The following is an 18,195-nucleotide window of genomic DNA, read 5'->3' on the forward strand; positions in this document are numbered from 1 at the left end:
AAATACCTTTCCTCCAAATCTGGCTGTTTTTTATAAGTTGCTATGATGTCCCATTCTCTTGTGCTGCCTTTGTTTTCTTCTCAACCTTTCCCAACCAGTGTTTCAAATACAGCTCCTATCATGCTTAATTGTTGGCCCTGCTGGCAAGGATGATAGAAATTACAGGCCGGAGCATTTGAATTTTGGTTTGGGAAATCTGTTCCTCCAGTCTTTCCATTTTGATGTTCCCTAGTGGGAATGTTGGCTTTTTTGTCCTTTTTTTCTCAGTACAGTGAAACCTCTTTTTAATGGACTGATTTGGGAGGACAAGGTGTCTGCTATTCATAAATGTTAAATATAAAAGTATATCATTAAGGTCATGTCCCTGGGCAAATGGCATGTATCATTGGGGAAACTGAACCTTCTATGTGCAGAGTCTGGTGTATTGTCCAGTAAATTGAGGTTTCGCTGTCCTATTCCAGGCAGTCCCTGGATTATACAAGGGTTTCATTCCAGGAATCCCTGCCATAAGCTAGTTTTCATGCAGGTCAGGTGGCATGTTGCACACACATGCAAGACAATAACTGACATTTTTGCAACCCTGTGGCTAGTGTCAGACTTACGTAGTTAAGACTTTTGTAGCCTAGGGACTGCCTATGCATACAAAAAGAAAAGGAAAAACCCACAACAGCATACATCACTCATATGCTTTAAAAAAAAAACCCTTAACCCTACATATCTATCTTAATGCACAATTAAATTAATATGTAAGTCAATTCACCAAGCAATTAAAAAAGAAAAATATCTAGAATAAAATATACCATAATTCTACATCATCTTTTTTTTTTTTTATAATGTTTTTTTTATTTTTACAACAAACACAAAACAAACATGAACAAACAAAAACATAAAAAGGCATAAAAAAGCATCTTCCATTTTATACCGTGTGTCAACCAGTTAAACTCGTTGGTGCCCCTTTCATAATCTTAAATTCTCATATCTATTCAAAATATACTTGTATACTTATCAATTAACAATTATTAATCATTCATATCTAATCTATAAAATCATATATTAGAAAAAATTTTAACTTTCAATAGGATTAGTAATACATCTCCATCTATCTATTATATGTGTATATATATAATAATTAATATCAAATTTCTATTATAAAATTTCCTAATCTATTACATTACTATATTTTCTCATCTAATCGTTAATAAAAACAAATCCCGTGTCATATAAAATTGCTTATCTTCTTACTCTAATTTCAAATCTCAATTTAACTCATCTCTGCACATTCCATAATTTTGAATAACTTCCTCCTGCATAAGTACTTTTTAATTTTTCCAATTCTTAAGAGTTACAATTCTAACCAATATCAGTTACAGTATCAGTTACAATTCTAACCAGGTTACAGTTCTAACCAAATTTCACTACATGTTATACAATTTTTAACTATATATCTCAGATTTATACTTTATTCCAGCGCTTGCATAATTTTGAGTTCACCCTTTTCATTCAATATCCCAAAATATCTAGCTGTTCATTCCTTTTTTCTATATTATTGGATAAGAGAAAGCAATAATAAGTGTCCTTTTGAACATTCTGCTTTTGGAAGCTTCTGTCAGTTCCATCATTGTTGTATTCCCCTGATTTTCTCTTTAAACATCTGCAATAATTTCTTTCAATATTGTTTTACTTCTTCTTTTTGCACATTCTCTTAGTACAATTTTCCATTATAATCTTGTATAATCTTTTTCTCACCCTCAGTGCCAAGAACAAATCTGTCTCTCTTCATTTATCAGTTGATTAACCCTTTTAATTCTCAGTTTATAGGCCTCACAATAATTCCGTTTAATGTTTCTGATTTCTTGTACTATTTCTTCCTTTTCCAATGATCCCATTTTATGTTTAATTAAGTCCATTTTAGCTTTAATATCTTTTTTTTTTTTTTTTTTTTTGAGAATTTCTGCAGCTCTTCTTCCAATTTTTTATAGTCATCCTCAATAGTTTAAAGATCTTTTTCTGCATTGTGTTTCTCGTATAGTCTATTATCTTGATAAACCTTCATTGAGTCAAAGGATTCTTTATCTTTGTTCTTGCCAAAAATAAGAGAAAAAAAGAAGCAAAAGGAGAGAAAAAAAAAAAGAAGGAAAAAGAAAAAGAAAAAAAAAGAAGGAAAAGGCTAAGCCTCTTTAAAAAAAAAAAAATCCATCTGGGGGGGGGAATAGAGAGCAAAGCAGAGCTTCTAGCAGAAAAAAGAGCTACTGCCACTAATCAAGGCTCTTGTGACTAGCTCAAACTTTCCATCTTAATGTTTTCAAAATCGCTTTCAACTCCACTTTCTTGTTTATAGTTACGGATGGCACCTGTATAAACATGCACATCCCACTATCTTTTTAGAAAGCACAGGGTCTTTGAGCGTGCGTCACAATGAAAAAAAAAAAGCGCTAAGTCGCGCCTCTAAATGGCAGTGCAACTTTCTTTCATTTACTTTCTCTTAACTCCACTTTCCCCATTTCAAAGTCAAAAAGATATAAATTTCTTATAACAATAAAGAAGTCTTAGTAAAAAAAAAAAGGCTTAAAATAAAGAGTTATTGAGTATTAAAAAGAGAAAGCCAATCCAATTAAAAATATATATTTTTTAAAAGAAAAACATCTTGTCAATTCCACTAAAAAGGGAAAGTTAAAAAGAAAAATTTTCTCCCCCTTCTTTTTTTTAATAGGGTTCAATCTCGCCGCTTAATCCACTTTTCTTCACTTTTAAAAATCTCTTTAAGTTACTTAAGGTGTTCTCTAAGAATAGTTGAATAGTAAAAGTCCATCTCACCCAGTTGACACCCCTCTCTTCCATCTTCCTTTGGAGCTGTCCCGGCTTTCGCAGCCATTTTTGGCTGCCTCTCCTCCGCCGGCTTCAAGAGCTTCTCCCCGGATCGATCTGGGACTTGCGGCGTCCCTGAGATCCGCGGGACGCGCCCTTTGCGTTCGCCATCTCTACGGGACGGCTTAGGTCCATCGGGACCGTCCGGGAGAGGAGATATCGGCTGCCATCCTGGGAACCCAGGATCGCCCGCCGTATCGCCGCGACGCCAGCTCCGCCCTCCAATTCTACATCATCTTCTAAATGGGCCCGTTGGCAGCAGTGTGTGTTCTAATGTAGACGGACAGGTGAACAGTTCAGGCTGCTGTATGTTTGAAAGTGTATTTGTGTCGTTGCAATTTTCTAGTATCAATTTTCGTGGCCAGAAAAGCACCCAATATCCAATTCCTCTGTGAGTTTTAAATTGTTGAGGTATAGAATTCCAGAGAACATAAGCATTGCCCAAAAGCAGGAACAGAATTAATATGCAAACCACATTCTGTCTAAATGGAAGGCTGTATGGTACACAAGCACATCGCATGAACCAGGGCTAGAGATATATACAGTATGTCCTTAAATCTTTGCCTGGATACCACAGCTCCTCTCCTGAAAACAATCATCGGAGCTTCAGTTGACTTTTTTTTCCCTTCAAACGAGGAGAAGTCAGTTTGTAAACACTCATGCCTATCTTTTTTATTAATACCTACGTTATTACATAAGAAGGGGCTGGGCAATATACTGAAAATTCATGAGTGGTGGCACAGTTGGGTTTGACAGAATATTTGTGGCAGTTTTGCTCAGGCGTCGTGGTAACAGCTGTTGACAGGCACTCCCCTCTATTAATTTCCTTAGTAAAGTCAAGTTTCCCTTGAGCCAAGATTGACTCCTGATGCCCACGGGAACAGATCTTTGAGTTTGTTGTCAACAGCAGAGAAGTGGCTTGGAACTGCCTTCTTCCCCAGTGCTTGTTCAGCTTCTTGGTCTAGTTTACATCCATGGGATTTTCTAATGCTCCCCCATCCAAGTACTAACCATGAGGTTATACAATTATTGAATATATAAAAAAATTTTTAAATCCAACCTCCTTTTTTTTACAATCATCAAAGACCAACCGTTGGGTCCCTGGCTATGTCCATTAATCTCCTTAATTCGCATCCTGTGGAATTACCATCTCATGAAGGAATGAAGCTCAGAGGAAGAACATCTGCTTTATATGCTGGTCTCTGTAGGACTAATCTTGGCAGCTCAAGGTAGAAAGAGCAAGTTATGAAAAAGGCCTCTTCCTACTTGAGATCCTGCACAGATGCATCCAGGCAGAGGAGGCCATGCTAGACTAAAAAGTTTGATTGGCTGTTTTCTTTGTTCCTCTGAGAAACGTTACAGTTTTCCTCCTTCCCTCTGCAGCCTGATGAAAACTCGCTGGATTTCTCCTCCTGCATGCTTCGCCCAGGAATTAAAAATGCTCAGGATCTGGCTTGTGGGGTGTGCCTTTTAAATGTAAACTCTAGAAGCAAGGCAAGTAGAGTGGCCATTTTTGTCTCTTCTTCCCCCACCCCCACCCCCATCTCTCTTTAAATTTTGCTGTCTTGGTTTCTTTTTTCTCTTTGTTTACTGTGCTCATTTTAAAAGGGATTGAACTATACAGTCATGGACTGCATTCACACAACCTGCTTATACATTGAAATAAATAAATAAACAAACAAACAAACACTGGTTCTGAACTTGATTGGTTTTGAGAGCTTGCACAATACAGCAAACTAAATTAACCAGATGGTCAGGCTAAGCCACCCAAAATGTAACTGAGTGTTCTACTAGCCAAGAGGAGCAGTTTGTGTGAATACAGCCACTAGGTTTGTAACTGACAGGTTGGGTAAACTCAGCCAGAGAAGTTCTTCCTGACATTCAATCAGAATTTGCCTTTCTGTAACTTAAATCCATTTTTCCATATCCTTCACTCTGAAACAACAGAGAGCAGGCCTTTTCTGGACGACACTCCTGTAGGACCTTGGAAACTGCAAGTCCACAGTCATCATTTTTCAAAGCTAAACAGATCTAATTCTAGGGATTTACAAAGCTTTCTGTGCCCCAAACAGCTTTGGATGTTTGGGTTCTATTACAGACCAAAATGTGGTGCTCGGAGCAGAAGTGGTTTGTGGGAAAGCAGAAGAGTGACAAAACCCAGGGCTGCCAGAAGAGGGAGGGTAGGGAAGGGAAGGCACTGGGAAGATTGTTGTTTTTACTTACGTTAATTATTTGTTTTAATCGGTTTTTATATTCATTTTTAATACTAGTTGGTTTTATCATACATTGTCCAGAGTCACTTTATGTGAGATGAGTGGCCATATAAATTTGATATAAAATAAAATAGGAAGGCAGGCAGGCCAGTGAGAAATGCCACTCTGGATGCTTATTTGGCAATTCCTGATGAGACTGTCACAGTAAGGAGGAGGTAGACAGACCAGGATGGTGGCAAGATCAAGGCAGTGGGCAGGCTGGTGAGATCTACTGCACTGCGGTATCAGCAGTGGCAAAGAAAGAAAGGAAAGCGAAGTCCAGGGAATGTGTGTGATGGGCAGTCTGGTGCCCAGGCTCTGCAGCAGAGGAGGCAGTGCATGTCAGCCTTGCCTGGTTCTCCTATAAAAATCATTCTGGGTTCCCTCCAGTTTTTGTTGCAACCAAAACCTGGAGCAACCGGAACCTCTCAAGTTTGTCTTCTGCCAAACCATGACAGATCCGAAAGAGCTTGGCAGAACTTTGGAATATAATTTGTTTTGGGTTCAAAACAAAATATATTCCTATTTCACACACATCTCTCCTCATTTTCTCTTTGTGAGGCTGAACTTCCAATCCTCTGATTATCCTCACTGCACTTGTTTGCAGCTGTTTAAGTTTTTTAGAATCTTTCTTTGAAATGTAGTTCCCAAAACTGGGCACAATACTTGAGATAGGATCTGACCAATTGCAGAGTATAGCAGAACAATTATTTTCTGTCATTTGGAAATAATACTGTTGATGCAGACTGAAAATTGCATTTGCCGTTTTAGTACAGGTAGTCCTTGACTCATGACCACTTGTTTCATGACCATTCGAAGTTACAACAGCACTGAAAAAAGTGACTTACGGCCAGTCCTTGCACTTACGACCATCACAGCATCTCCGCAGTCACGTGATAAAAATTCAGGCACTTGGCAACCACCATGTATTTATAATGGTTGCAGCATCCCAGGGTCACGTAATCACCATTTGCGACCTTCCCAAGGGGCTTCCAACAAGCAAAGTCAGTGGGGGAAGCTGGATTCGCTTAATGACCATGTGATTCGCTTAATGACTGCAGAAAAAAGGTCGTAAAATTGGGCACAACTCACTTAACAACCACATTGCTTAGCAGCAGAAGTTCCAGCCCAATTGTGGTCACAAGTCAAGAACTACCTGTAGCCACAGTGTACCGCTGACTTATGGCTTGTGATCAACTACAATTCCAATTCACACATAGCATTACCAAGCCAGGTATCACCCATCCTACAGTTTTGCATTTGATTTCTTTTTCCTAACTGAAGACCTTCCCATTTGTCTTTGTTAAAATCCACTGTTATTTTCAATCTACTTCTCTATCAGACCATTTATTTGTGTTTTCTAGAATAATAGTTAACCTACCCAGTTTTGGCTCTTCTGCAAATTAGATAAGTATTCCCTCCATCTCTTCATCCAAGTCATTACTGAACATTTTGTAAAGTAGCAGATCCAGGACTGAACCTTGTGGCCCAACCTCTAAATCACTTCTAGTTTCATGAGGAATACTTGAAAATTCTTTTGGACTATGGTTTTCAAGCCAGCTGTGGAATCACCTAACAGACTTGCCATCCAACCCATACTTAACTACCTTGCTAACAGGAGTGTCTTGGGGTACTTCGTCAAATGAGTTGCTAAGTCAAGGTATATTGACAGCATTCCCCCAATCTATTTAGGAAGTTATCTGATTAAACATGAAATAAGATTTCTCTGACAAGCCTTTGAATCCTTTGAAGCATCAGGCATCTTTCTCAGCTAGCCAAGTTAAATCAAGCTGCTTCTCACTGGTAGAGGATATTAGAAGTTCTGTAGAATGGGAAGGATTTCCTCGATCTACAGAAATCCCACAGACAGAGGACTTCTCAGAAATAGAGGCTGTGCTCTTTTCCCAGTGATTGGAGGATAACGCTGAAACAAAAATGGCTAGATTTGGCTTAGCATGTCTGCGCTTATCATGGCAAAATGAAAGGAGGTATAGGTTGGCAATCTCCAAATCTTGACTGCCAGTGGGATGAAGGGTCACAGTGTGGAGCAGAGTACTGTTAAAAAATTTGCCGGTCAGCTCCTGTGTTTTGGCTATGGTGTTGCTGACTTTTTTTTTTTGGTTTCGACATTGTTTTCAGAAAGAAGAAATGCCTCTGGAAGAACATCCTAGAGAAGTACGAATTCACAAAACCTGTCTGGTTTTTCTTCCCCCGACCCCCCTTTTTTTTTTCTTAATTGTGTGTCCAAAACAAGATGTTGGCATAGCTTTGGGTCATTGCTCTCCAACCACAATCTCTGTGACCTTCTCACTAACCTTTTGATTTTAATCGACTAACGCAGCACCACCCAAGTCAGAGCACTTTCCTCCTGTTGGTCTTGTCAGCATGCTGGTTCCTCTGTGAGTCGCTTGCTTTGTGCTGGTGTCTCTTGTGCAGTGACTGTTGAGTTGTTGGTTCTGTAGTCTGCATTATTGGTTCTTGTGGGTCTATTAGGGAATCCCTGAGCTTGGTGGTGCCTTCTTATTACCTGGAGAGGGGTGGGTAGAACTTTTTACTCTTCCTTCCATGGGGTGGGGGGTGTGTGTTATACTTCTTTAAGAATCTAAATTCTCAGTGTTTTGTTCTTGCACTATTTCTGTTGCCATTTACCACCTAAGCTTGCTGTTGTAGGGCATAACATAAGTTACGGAGCATATAGGTCAAAAAAGCAAATAGCATCCCTTTCAAATGTACAAGATAGTAATAATGAGTCAACAGTGCCTTAATTTTGCAGGGTTTTTTTTATTTTTAACCCTCATTGGTCAATTAAATATTTCCTGCCAGTGGGGAAGGGGAGTATTTGGTCCAACCTCAAAATGGGACATTCTGTTTTTAGTTTTATTTTATAGAATCATAGAATGGAAGAATTGGAGGGATCTCGGAGAACATGTAGTCCAGCCTTCTGCCCAATGCAGAAATCCAGTAGGACAGTGTTCCTCAACCTCAGCACCTTTAAGATGGGTGGACTTCAACTCCCAGAATTCCCCAGCCAGCATGTTGAGGAACATTGCAGTAGGACATTATCTTAATAGATGGGCGGTAGCCTCTATTTAAACACCTCCAGAGAAGGTGCTTCAGCATCATTTTGTTTATAGGCTTTTACCTGTAAGAACATGCATTACAGACATCTCTCACACACACGAATGCACATATTTTAAAGACACCTGTTGGCTGATTAAAACAGGGTTATCCGTTTAGGCATGAATTTTTCAACAACATAATCTGATCAGTTCAAGCACTACAATTCTCCGACTATGAACTAGTTTGATACCTAAACATGCTTATTCACCCCACCCTGAGACATTCCACCAGTTTTCCTGTTTTTTTTCCATTTTGGCAGATGGTGGATAACTGGGCAATAATGATAATAACCAGCTCTTGTCAGGATTATGAGAGTACACCTTGCCTGGTAGACTACTCGGCAAGATTAAAATTGTATGTAGAAAGCTTAAGAAATGGAAAGAACTTTCCTGATACTGAGAAACCAAAAAGATTGCAGGGCAGTCATAAGACTTTGCCAGAGTGAGTCACCAAGAAGGACTCCTGTCTGGTAGCTTATCTCACCTCACCTGGCAAGGAATACCTTCAGATCTGCAGTAGACCTCTTTGTCTTCCTAGCTTTATTTGGTAGAGCATCTCTGGATTCGATTTTGATTAGATGCCATTGAAATTCAGGGCCATACTTGGTGGGCTTCATCCCCGAGTGGTTCACTTAGGTTAGACCTTTGCTCAAGAGCACTTGAGAGAAGTTAGAGTTTTGAAAGCACCTCTGGTGATCATAAGTAGCCAGCCCTTCCTTCCTTTGAGGTCAGTGAGCACAAAAATCCCCCAAGGTGTTTCTCATGTTGTGTTCTCATTTTCCTTCTCTCTAGGCCTTTAACTCAGAAACAGACAGCTTCAAGCTTGCTTATGGAGGGCACCAGTACCATGCCAGCTGTGCTAACTTCTGGATCAACTGCGTGGAGCCCAAACCTCCCGGCCTTCTGTTGCCCGACCTCCTTTAAGCAGACTGTCGTTGCCCGGTCTTTGGTCTTAACAGGGGAGCAGTAGGCCAGAGGGGGGGAACTGAGGGCTTGAGAAGCAAATGTGAAACTGTGCTGGTGCTTAGGGTGCTTCTAAAATGTTCATCCTAAACTAGCCGTTCTCTTGTAAAGGGTGAAAGCCACTGTTTTTTTTAATCAGCAAGAGCCTCACGAAGACCTTGGCAAGGATTTGGAGACATTCCCTGGCTTTTTTTGGCAATTTTGCACTAAGGCACAAGTTCTTTCTTGAACCGGACTCACACGGCCTTTCAGGTGTGGCAAAGCGCTGATTCTTTTTGCTAAAGCTAGTGATATTTTCCTCAAAGGACTAACTTCCATTTCGAATATTGCAAGGCTCGAAAGAGTGAGGCTTCGTTTGCTTTTTTAGCACGTCCACCCTTTTAAAACCTAAATAACTCTGGTGGCTTTTCCTTATTTTTCTCCTGAAAAGGAACTTTCAACTTGGTAGGTTTCCTAAAGAGCCCGTGTATCATTTCTCAATCGGGATTATCCCTCCTAAAGAAATTCTCCGAAATGGATGAACATATCTGGCTGGCACACACCCACACCCTTGCACCCCCATGTGTACCAGCCTCCCTCCTCCCCCCCGCCTTGCCGTGTGAACAAGATCCCCAGTTGGGTAGAGAGATCCAGGCACGCTTGACTGAATGCAAATTGACCTTCTGTCCTTAACTCTTTTTCTTTTTCAGAACTATTGTTTCCTTTATTTTGGGGCACAGGCTGTGGAAGTGCCCCGGCACCCTAAAACCAGTTTACATTTATTATGGTGCAGGCCTTTCTGTTGGCCTGCTGTCCCTCCTTGTTTTACTGTAGAAAAAGTGCAAACGGGAAGTGGTGGTGGCTGTGGGAGGAGGGAATCTTCTAGTGTACAGTCGTATGTTTTCTCTTAATACTGTACAGGATTGTTAGTCGCTGGACGTGATCGGTAGAGAGCACTTGTCCTGCAAACCTATTGTGGTGGAAACTCTTTCAATGCATCCTCAGATTGTGGAGGGGTGGGGAAACCTCTTCGCTCCCCTTCTAAGCAGAAGTTGATATTCTGGTTGCCACCTGGGCAGGGTGATGATCAAAGCCACAGAGCTGTAGCAAAGCAAAACCCACTGCCTATTTTCCTTTTTCCTACTTCCAGCCTGCAAGCCACGGTGCTAAAATTGAACAGGGCCTTTTTAAAATCAGGTTTAATGAAGCAAGAGTCGTAATTATAGCCCTGAACCATGACTCATCTTCCCTGTTTAGAAACTGGCTTACGGGTTGATAATGCTTTGATGTGGAGGGAGACATCGGTCAGAGATATGCTTTGCATCATCTTCTCTGTGCTCTGACCTTAAGCCGTAGCTGGCAACCAGATGGTGTTCTCTGTTGGCCCAAAATATAAAACAGCCAAGCCCAGTGAGTTGATCCTGGCTACCACTGCTCGCCACTATGACTTTCCTGTTCTCTCCTTGGTGGCACCCCTGAAGAGTTTGTTTCTATGCAGAAGGCTTTGAAAGAGCCCCCCGCACCCCAGGGCTGCATTTCCCCCACGGGGCAACTGGAGAACCAAACCTGCAGAAACAGCCTCAGCGGCGGCGCATGGCAGCCAGGCCCCTCAGGGCCCAGGACTCCTTGAGCAGACCCCTGGAATGGTTGGCCAAGTCCAGGTCTTTCCCAGTGGAGTGCTTCTGAGCCAAGGAAAGGCCTGGCAATCAGAGATCCCCCCCCCACACACACACACGTTATAAAAACAGGAGAAGCAAGAGAAAGTAGGGAGGGGGCGGGAGATTGCAGGACGTGATTGCATTTGCCCCCGGGATTTTGATTTCTGTGGAGTAAGGAGCATTGGAGTTACTGTTTTCTTTTTAAGGAAGCGCACCTTTTTAAGCTGATCAAGAATCTCTCTCTCTCTCTCTCGAGTTGGCTTTCACATGGTTGGGTATTGATTGGGCCTGGTCAGGCGTGGTTGGAGAGAGGTTCTCTAAGCCCCTTGGGGTGCATTCAGACAACACAGTTGCTTCTCAGTTGGCACAGGGTCCTCTTCCTGTGGTGGCTATAGCCACATCTCCCAAAGCAAAAGGAGAACATGCTTCTATGTAATAAAGCAGCTTTGGCCACAGGGCCCAAATTGCTGCTCATCCATAAGTTGGCGGCCCTGATTCTCCTAGGATCACACGATTGAGTTTTCTTTCACTTTGCTAAGTCCCTGCAGAGCGTAACCTATTTCCCTTTATGTAGACACACAACTGTTAAGTCTCTGCAGAATCTCAAAGCAGATCTCCCTGCAAATGGGCCTAAAATTTCAGCCCTAAGGCCCCTTCCTTTCAGTGGTGGAACTACATCCCTGCCATACCCCTAGCAACCCTTGGAGAGTAGAAATAATAAAGTACCATCTTGGCTAGAATTGATTATCCACCTTTCTAATCAAATGTGGTGACTCAGATTCTTCCTTGGTGCTGTAGGACAAACAGTCCTCAGCTCTTGGAAGTGTCTGGCATCTGAGCCAACATCTCCCCCCCCCAAAAAAAAAATCACTACAGCAGGCTCACCCAAGTAATAAAGTTGGGTTTTCAGCACTGAGATTCCTATGGGGAAATGGTGAAGTCTCTTGAGTTCAGGTATTGGCAGATCCAACCAGCGTATATTCCAGGCAGAAAACTAAGCTCTAGGCTTGATGAAGCAGACCAATTTGCAGCTAAGGGGGAAAGGAGGGGTTGCAATAAATGCATTTTTGCCAGAAGAGCATTCACGTCTTTAATGGAAGGAAATTGAAGCTGTCTTAGCCGCAGCTGGGACAATCACAGAAGGCTGTTGCAAGTTGCTCCTTGACTTCTTGCACGGATCTTTCCTCTAGGTCAATGTTTTTCAAACTTGGCTACTTGAAGAGGTGTGGGCTTCAACTCCCAGAATTCCCCAGCCAGCTGGGGAATTCTGGGAGTTGAAGCCCATACCTCTTCAAGTAGCCAAGTCTGAAAAACACTGCTCCACATCCTTGTCTGCACTGCAAGCAGCGGAGAGGGCAAAGGGCTGGAGATGCTCCAATTACAGGCAAATTTACTGAACTGTGACCGTGCGAAGGCCCCGGACAGGGAACAGGAGGTGAAACTAGCCAACCCACTTCTACGATTCATAGCAAAACCTCTCCCAAAGAAAAGCAAGCATGTAAGAAAAGGGCTGGGGAAGATAATAAGGCACCTTTCTTGCTTTGGGGGGATTGCATATCCCCCCACCCACTTTTTTCAAGCCGTTGCACTGGGCCAGGCTCCTAACACAGCCTTCCTCATTCAGCTGCTCGGTTAGCCAATGCGCCCCCCCCCCCGGCCCGGTGTCCTTGGAAACTGTATCCAAGGTTACGGTATTTCCTCAGACTTCATTATCTTCTGCTCCTCTTTTTCTTGCTTCAGGTCCAGGTTTGCAACACGGAAAAGGGTGGTTTGGTTTGTTTTTTGTTTTTTAACCCAGGGTCTGTTTCTATACTTTTACAAAACCATTTTGCTTAAACAACAACCCCCCCCCCCACTTCCTTTGGTGGGAAGAAAGCAAAAGGCCCCGTCGATACGTGGTGAGTGCTTGTGTTGCATATTTTCTGCACCGTCTGTACCCGGTTGGGCTTTCCGATCCTGGTCTAAACCACAGCTACCTTTTGCAACCGTTCTCAAGTGGCATTTCGGTGCCGCTCTTTCCCTATTCCCTTGACTTGATATGAACCCCAGCATAATTTCTTAAGGCTGTACCTTGAAAGCGCTGGAGACAGATGTGTTTGTTGTGTTGGAGACAGTGGTGGTGGTTGTGACCGAATTTGGGGTGGGGTGGGGGGAAACAGGCCAGTTTTAAGCCTAAGATGCATTCCTGTGATCAAAGCACAAACATCATGTTGGATCAGTGGGTTCCCTTCCTCCAAACCGTGGAGGATAGGAAGAGGACGTCGAACACAAAAGAGGGCCAGCTACTTGGGAGCTAACACGTTTCCCATGCCCCGTGAACGCTGGAGCGGGTCGTGCATCAACTCTGCGGATGCAGGCCTTCCAGATGGGCCCTGGGCTTCTCCATAGTGGGTTTCCTTCCACTTCTTTCTTCCACTGCCGAAGTGGGAGAAGGCAGCCATACAGGAACGTCACCCGACCCTATTGGAAAAACAGTGGAGATTTTCTGCATTTAAATCCATGCCCTTCAAAGCAATGCAAGGAGCTGTGTTCATGGAAGCCTTGTTCCTCTTGAAGGGGCTGGCCTGTATTGGATTGATCTGCTATTTTCTCGTATGTTTCAGGATTTACAACACAGTGGGTAGTAGTTTGAGTCAGAAGGGGGAAATTGACGCTTCCTTGGCCGACCTTGTAGCAAATACAAAATGGCAAAAGAGATCAGAAACTTCAAACTCCATGTATATCCAGTTCTATTCATTGCGTGCAAATGGCGTACATTATAGAATTAAGGCTCAAATCTGCCACTCCACCTTCCCTAAAGCAAAATGAAATAAAGCTGCTATTTGTCTTTGACTTGTATAGGTCATAGGTTCCCTGCTCTGTTATTTAATTTTCTTTTTAGAGATGGTTTAAAAAAAAAAGACCACTTGATTGAGAAGAGCTGCTGCATCTCAAGAGAACTTTTTTTAACACGTCTGTTCCTTTGGTAGCCATCTCAGATGCCTCCAGAATGGTGTTTGTGGTTGGCATGACTGTGATGTAATGTCTTGCTTGACTTTGCTATGTGGTGGTGTTGATACTTTTAAAAACTGAGAATGATTGTTTTATTTATAACTATTTATATGTGCACAGACACAGACAAATAGAACTTTCCTTCATGATCTGTATGCTGCATTGATTTATGTAAAATCTTTTGACCCTCAATAAAGTGCTGTTTCCTCTCTCCTTCTCCTCCTCTTCCTCCTCCTCAGTGGTTGGTGAGCTGCTGAAACAGAGATAGATGGTGATCCTTAGCCAAACAAAATCTCCTTGGATGAAGATGGTCTGCATCTTCAGTACCAGGTGGTGGAATCCAATGACCAGAGAAAGCTCATTCTCTGTAACTCTCTAGAGCAGGGGCCTCCGGCCGTGGAGTCACCTGCAGCCTCCGACTTGGTTTTTGTGGCCCATAACGATGCTTAAAGTCAGTTTGGTGTAGTGGTTAAGGCATCAGGCTAGAAACCAGGAGAAGGTGAGTTCTAGTCCTGCCTGAGGCATGAAGCCAGCTGGGTAATCTTGGACCAGTCTTTCCCACTGAGCCTTAGGAGGAAGGCAATGGCAAACCATTTCCAAAAGTCTTGCCAAGATAACTGCAGGGACTAATCCAGGCAGTTTCCAGGAGTCAAGACTGACTCCAAAGAATGACACACAAAAACCTTAGTAGACACTAAAGGTGCTGCCCAGCATGGCCAGGGCACTGAGGCACAAGGAATGGACTGTAGGAAAGGAACCTTAAAGAGGAATGGCCTGGCAGTGGTGGCCTCCCACCTCACCTTACTTGGTGGTCTCCAGCAGGGCCTGGTCAACCATGCAGATGGAAGATGGGCCGGATGACTGGAGCTGCCCACAGGAGGGAAGGAGCAGGTGGCGGAAGAGGAGGGCCAGGTCCAACCATCGCACCTGGAGAGTCTCTCCGGCGGGCAAAGAGTAGGAAAGACCATGAGGGAGGAAACAAGTCAGATCTTTGCTAGGCAGAAGAAGGAAAAATGGAGAGAAAGAAAAGAGAGGAATTTTCCAATACAAGGAGAGAAAAAGGAAAAGAAACAAAAGATTCAGAAATATCACTGCCCGGCAAGGAGAGAGAAGAAAGAAAATCAGGATATGGGATGGATTTCCTAAATTATGTTCTAGATACAATGTTGAAAACAGTTACTTATCAACCCAATGATAAAAATATTGGTGTTCTGGTTAATGGAAAATGCTGTCCACTGGAAAGAGGTCAGTTCCACAAGTTTTGCAGTGAACTTTTCTTTGAATTTAAGACATTTATATTTAATGGCATTCCATGATCCTCTCTCTTTTCCATCATTTTTGATGCCCTCAAGACCTTTGCATGAGTGTATGAAAAGGCTTCAGGGTTGTGGCCTCATCCGGTATTTGTGACTGAGTTTGAGATCTGCCCTAGAACCCCTTGACTTCTGTTAATCTGATCCTTATATTTCCCTTTTTTTTCCTCCTAACGCTGAGCTGCCTGCAGCCAGACCACAAGGGCCTTTTTTCTCCAAAGCTCCAGCTCATAGACGGGCACTTGCAAGTAAAATAAGTAGATTGATTGGCACTTGCACGGGTAGCATTAAAACCCACGCACAACCCAAAGTTGCCATGATGCAGTCGGACTGAACATCACCTGTGTCCCATATTTCTGCAATGCCCCATTTCCTACAACTCTCAGCAAAAGACATCTCGAAGGGGTCAGCTTCCTTGCTGCATCCTGTATCTGCATATTCAGAGTTTTCTTATTTGGAAGCTGTGAACAGCTATGCATCAATAGTTAAGTGCACATTCAAATTTGCAGAAAGCTGCCAGGTTTCGCTTTGTACCATACAGAGCAGTGTTTCTCAACCTCGGCAACTTCAACTCCCAGAATTCCCCAGCCAGCATGAGGTTGAGAAACACTGATATAGAGGTTGCACCAGCTTTTGTTCACTGAAGGAGCCCTTGAAATGTGCAATTATTCCTGGGGTGTCAAAACTTTAGCAGGCCACTGGAGGGTTGAGCTCCTCATTTCAGCTGTCCCTGCCCCAGCCAGTATCTTCTGTTCCCAGGCTTATGCGATTTTTATCATTCATAAGCACTAGAAAAGTGCTCCTCAAAAATGGAATTACAAGAATCTGTTGCAGATCCAGTGTGGCACTGCAAAAAAGCTAAGCTTAGTCATACCACACCTCTGTACTTGCTTATTTATTTACACTTCCTTGGAAGTTACAAGCAGTCTCTCAAGTAAAATAAGTGCTGCTTTGGAGCTTTCATCAACTCTTACTCAGTTCAGCTTGCAAGCTTTGATCTGCGATATTAGAGATAAAAACAGGTTGGGCAGACTATCATACAGGCTCAGAAGGGCCTTTCAGCTTCACAGCTGGCACTGCCCAAGTGTTGACAGAAGTAGGCAGGAATGGAGAGGAAGAAGAATCTGCAAAGGCAACATGAAGAATAATCTGGAATTAGAATGCAGATGGCTCTGCTCAACCAGGATTACCGAGAGTGTTGCAAATCTGGCACCTGCATTCACGCAACATGCTTAACTGGGTTAGTTCCATCTTGGGTAGTTGCTTTCTCAGTTGTGTGAACCCGGTTTGTTTATTGTTCAATCTATTGTGCAAATCCAGAAAAACAAGTTCATTTAGTACCCAGGTTAGGTGTTTTGAAAGAACACAGCCAATTTGCTCTTAGGGTGCCCAATGTAAGTAGTGTTATCCCTCTGAAGCATATAAAAAAGGCGGTGGTTCTTTCCAATCACACAAGGATATTTTGGTTTTACATAGACACAAATGTCCTGGGCATCTTGTTCCATCTGACTTCATTTTTTAAAATGCGTGTTTTTAATTAAGAATAAATTAAGCCAAGTTCTAATCCCTGATCAGCCACAGATGCTCCCTGGAGGTCTTTGAGCCAGTCCCTCCCCCAGCTCCAGAGCCAGGCTGGTGTAGTGGTGAAGATATTGGACTAGGAGTGGGGAGACCCAGGTTCTGCTCCCTCCTCAGCCATGAAAGTTCCCTGGACTTTTCCTCCTTCTCATCCAACTTCCCTGAGGGTGGGAGCACTGTATATATTTCCTTGAGCTCCTGAATGAAAGCTGGAATATAAATCAGATCAATAAAGTCAGAAGTCAAACTCTTCCCTTGCCAGTATCTTGGTTTTCCAGCAAGTGCCTGAGTTTCACAAAGACCTCATGCCCTCTTGGAAAATAAGACTGGTGGAGAACTTGTAGGGAAATGTTCCTACCAGCCCAGAAGGAAAGGTCAAGGCAACCTACTTATGTCTGCAAGCATGGCTAAAATCACATCTATCTTGTTCTTTGTGTCTTCGCTGGAACAAATTGTTCAAACTTTATAGTTCTCCTTCATTAGCCAATCACTACTGTAGAATGATAATCAAATTGATAGGTGAGGCATAAATCCAATTAATTATAATAGAGTAGAAATGATTATGAGGATGACAATGATGATGATGAGTCCTACCATCCCAAAAGTAGAAAGCCTGTATCAAAATTGGTCTATTTTTACCTCCTAATAAAAAAAAATCTTGATCAGGATTCCAGGCTGTCACCCAGCCATGTCCTATTCTGGACTATTCTATGCCAGATTCCATTGCCTTTTACCCTCATCCCAATGTCCCCTTATTGCTCAACATGGCCAATGAACATACCAGATTCCATTAGTAGTTTGGGTAAGTGATAAGATTGCTTTCCTAATTCCATCTCGCCCGCCATATTTCTGAACATCTTGGGGATCTCCAAGAACCTATGGAACCTTTCTCTTGTTCCTCAGTGGCTCCATTTATGGCTTTATTCCAACCCAATCAGCACTTGCATGGAAATGACAATTTTGCTTGGCACCATTTCAGACAACAGGAGAGAATTGTCTAATTGTCTATAAGTCAGAGCAGGGGTGACTACAGGGAAGAGCTCAACAAAGTCAAGGTGATAGTCATGGTGCAGGTAAAAAAAGTGGAGGCTTCAGTCATGTGGCTGGGACTGCCATCTTGATTTTCTTTGATCCCATCCCACGCAGAAGGGGCAGGAGGCAGGAGAAGGCAATTTCCACCCGTTTTTGTGGCCTTTATGAACTGCCTGAGCTTGCTTGCTGAAAATAAATGGCATTGTTTTTTGCCCTTTTGAAGTTGGAAGCAGATGGAAATTATAAGTGCAAAATTAAGCACATCACCATTAAAACCTGAAAAGCCAATATTCCCTTTGAAAACATCCTTCTCCCACCACGCTCGTGATCTCGATGCATCCTTTCTGTGGCTTTCACGCCATTCCCCAAATGTTAAGTACGGCTCTAAATGAAAGATTTTCTGCATGTAGTACTTTAGCATCTCAGGAAAAAAACAGTCCAGGAT

The 18,195-nt window shown here is 42.6% G+C and overlaps 1 protein-coding gene across 5 annotated transcripts in view; it reads left to right on the top strand.

Annotated features, from left to right (window-relative positions):
- Nucleotides 1-14,040, top strand: part of SYNRG (synergin gamma) — a 74,965-nt gene extending 60,925 nt beyond the window's left edge. For 3 of the 5 annotated variants that reach the window (XR_015798230.1, XR_015798229.1, XR_015798228.1), the window contains 2 exons: nucleotides 4,249-7,292; nucleotides 9,029-9,166. Coding sequence is in view for 2 of the 5 variants with exons in the window: in XM_088152517.1 (XP_088008643.1) it covers nucleotides 4,249-4,359; nucleotides 7,257-7,292; nucleotides 9,029-9,160 (279 nt within the window). In the remaining 3 variants the exon portion in view is untranslated. Of the gene's footprint in view, nucleotides 1-4,248; nucleotides 7,293-9,028 lie in introns of all 5 variants that reach the window. The other 2 variants (XM_088152517.1, XM_088152518.1) reach the window with 1 other exon arrangement.
- Nucleotides 14,041-18,195: the final 4,155 nt, after the last annotated feature.

This window comes from Python bivittatus, unplaced genomic scaffold (assembly GCF_059951505.1).
Source record: "Python bivittatus isolate LINGU-HERP-01145 unplaced genomic scaffold, Pbiv_v1 ctg000690_np1212, whole genome shotgun sequence".
Classification (NCBI taxonomy): domain Eukaryota; kingdom Metazoa; phylum Chordata; class Lepidosauria; order Squamata; family Pythonidae; genus Python; species Python bivittatus.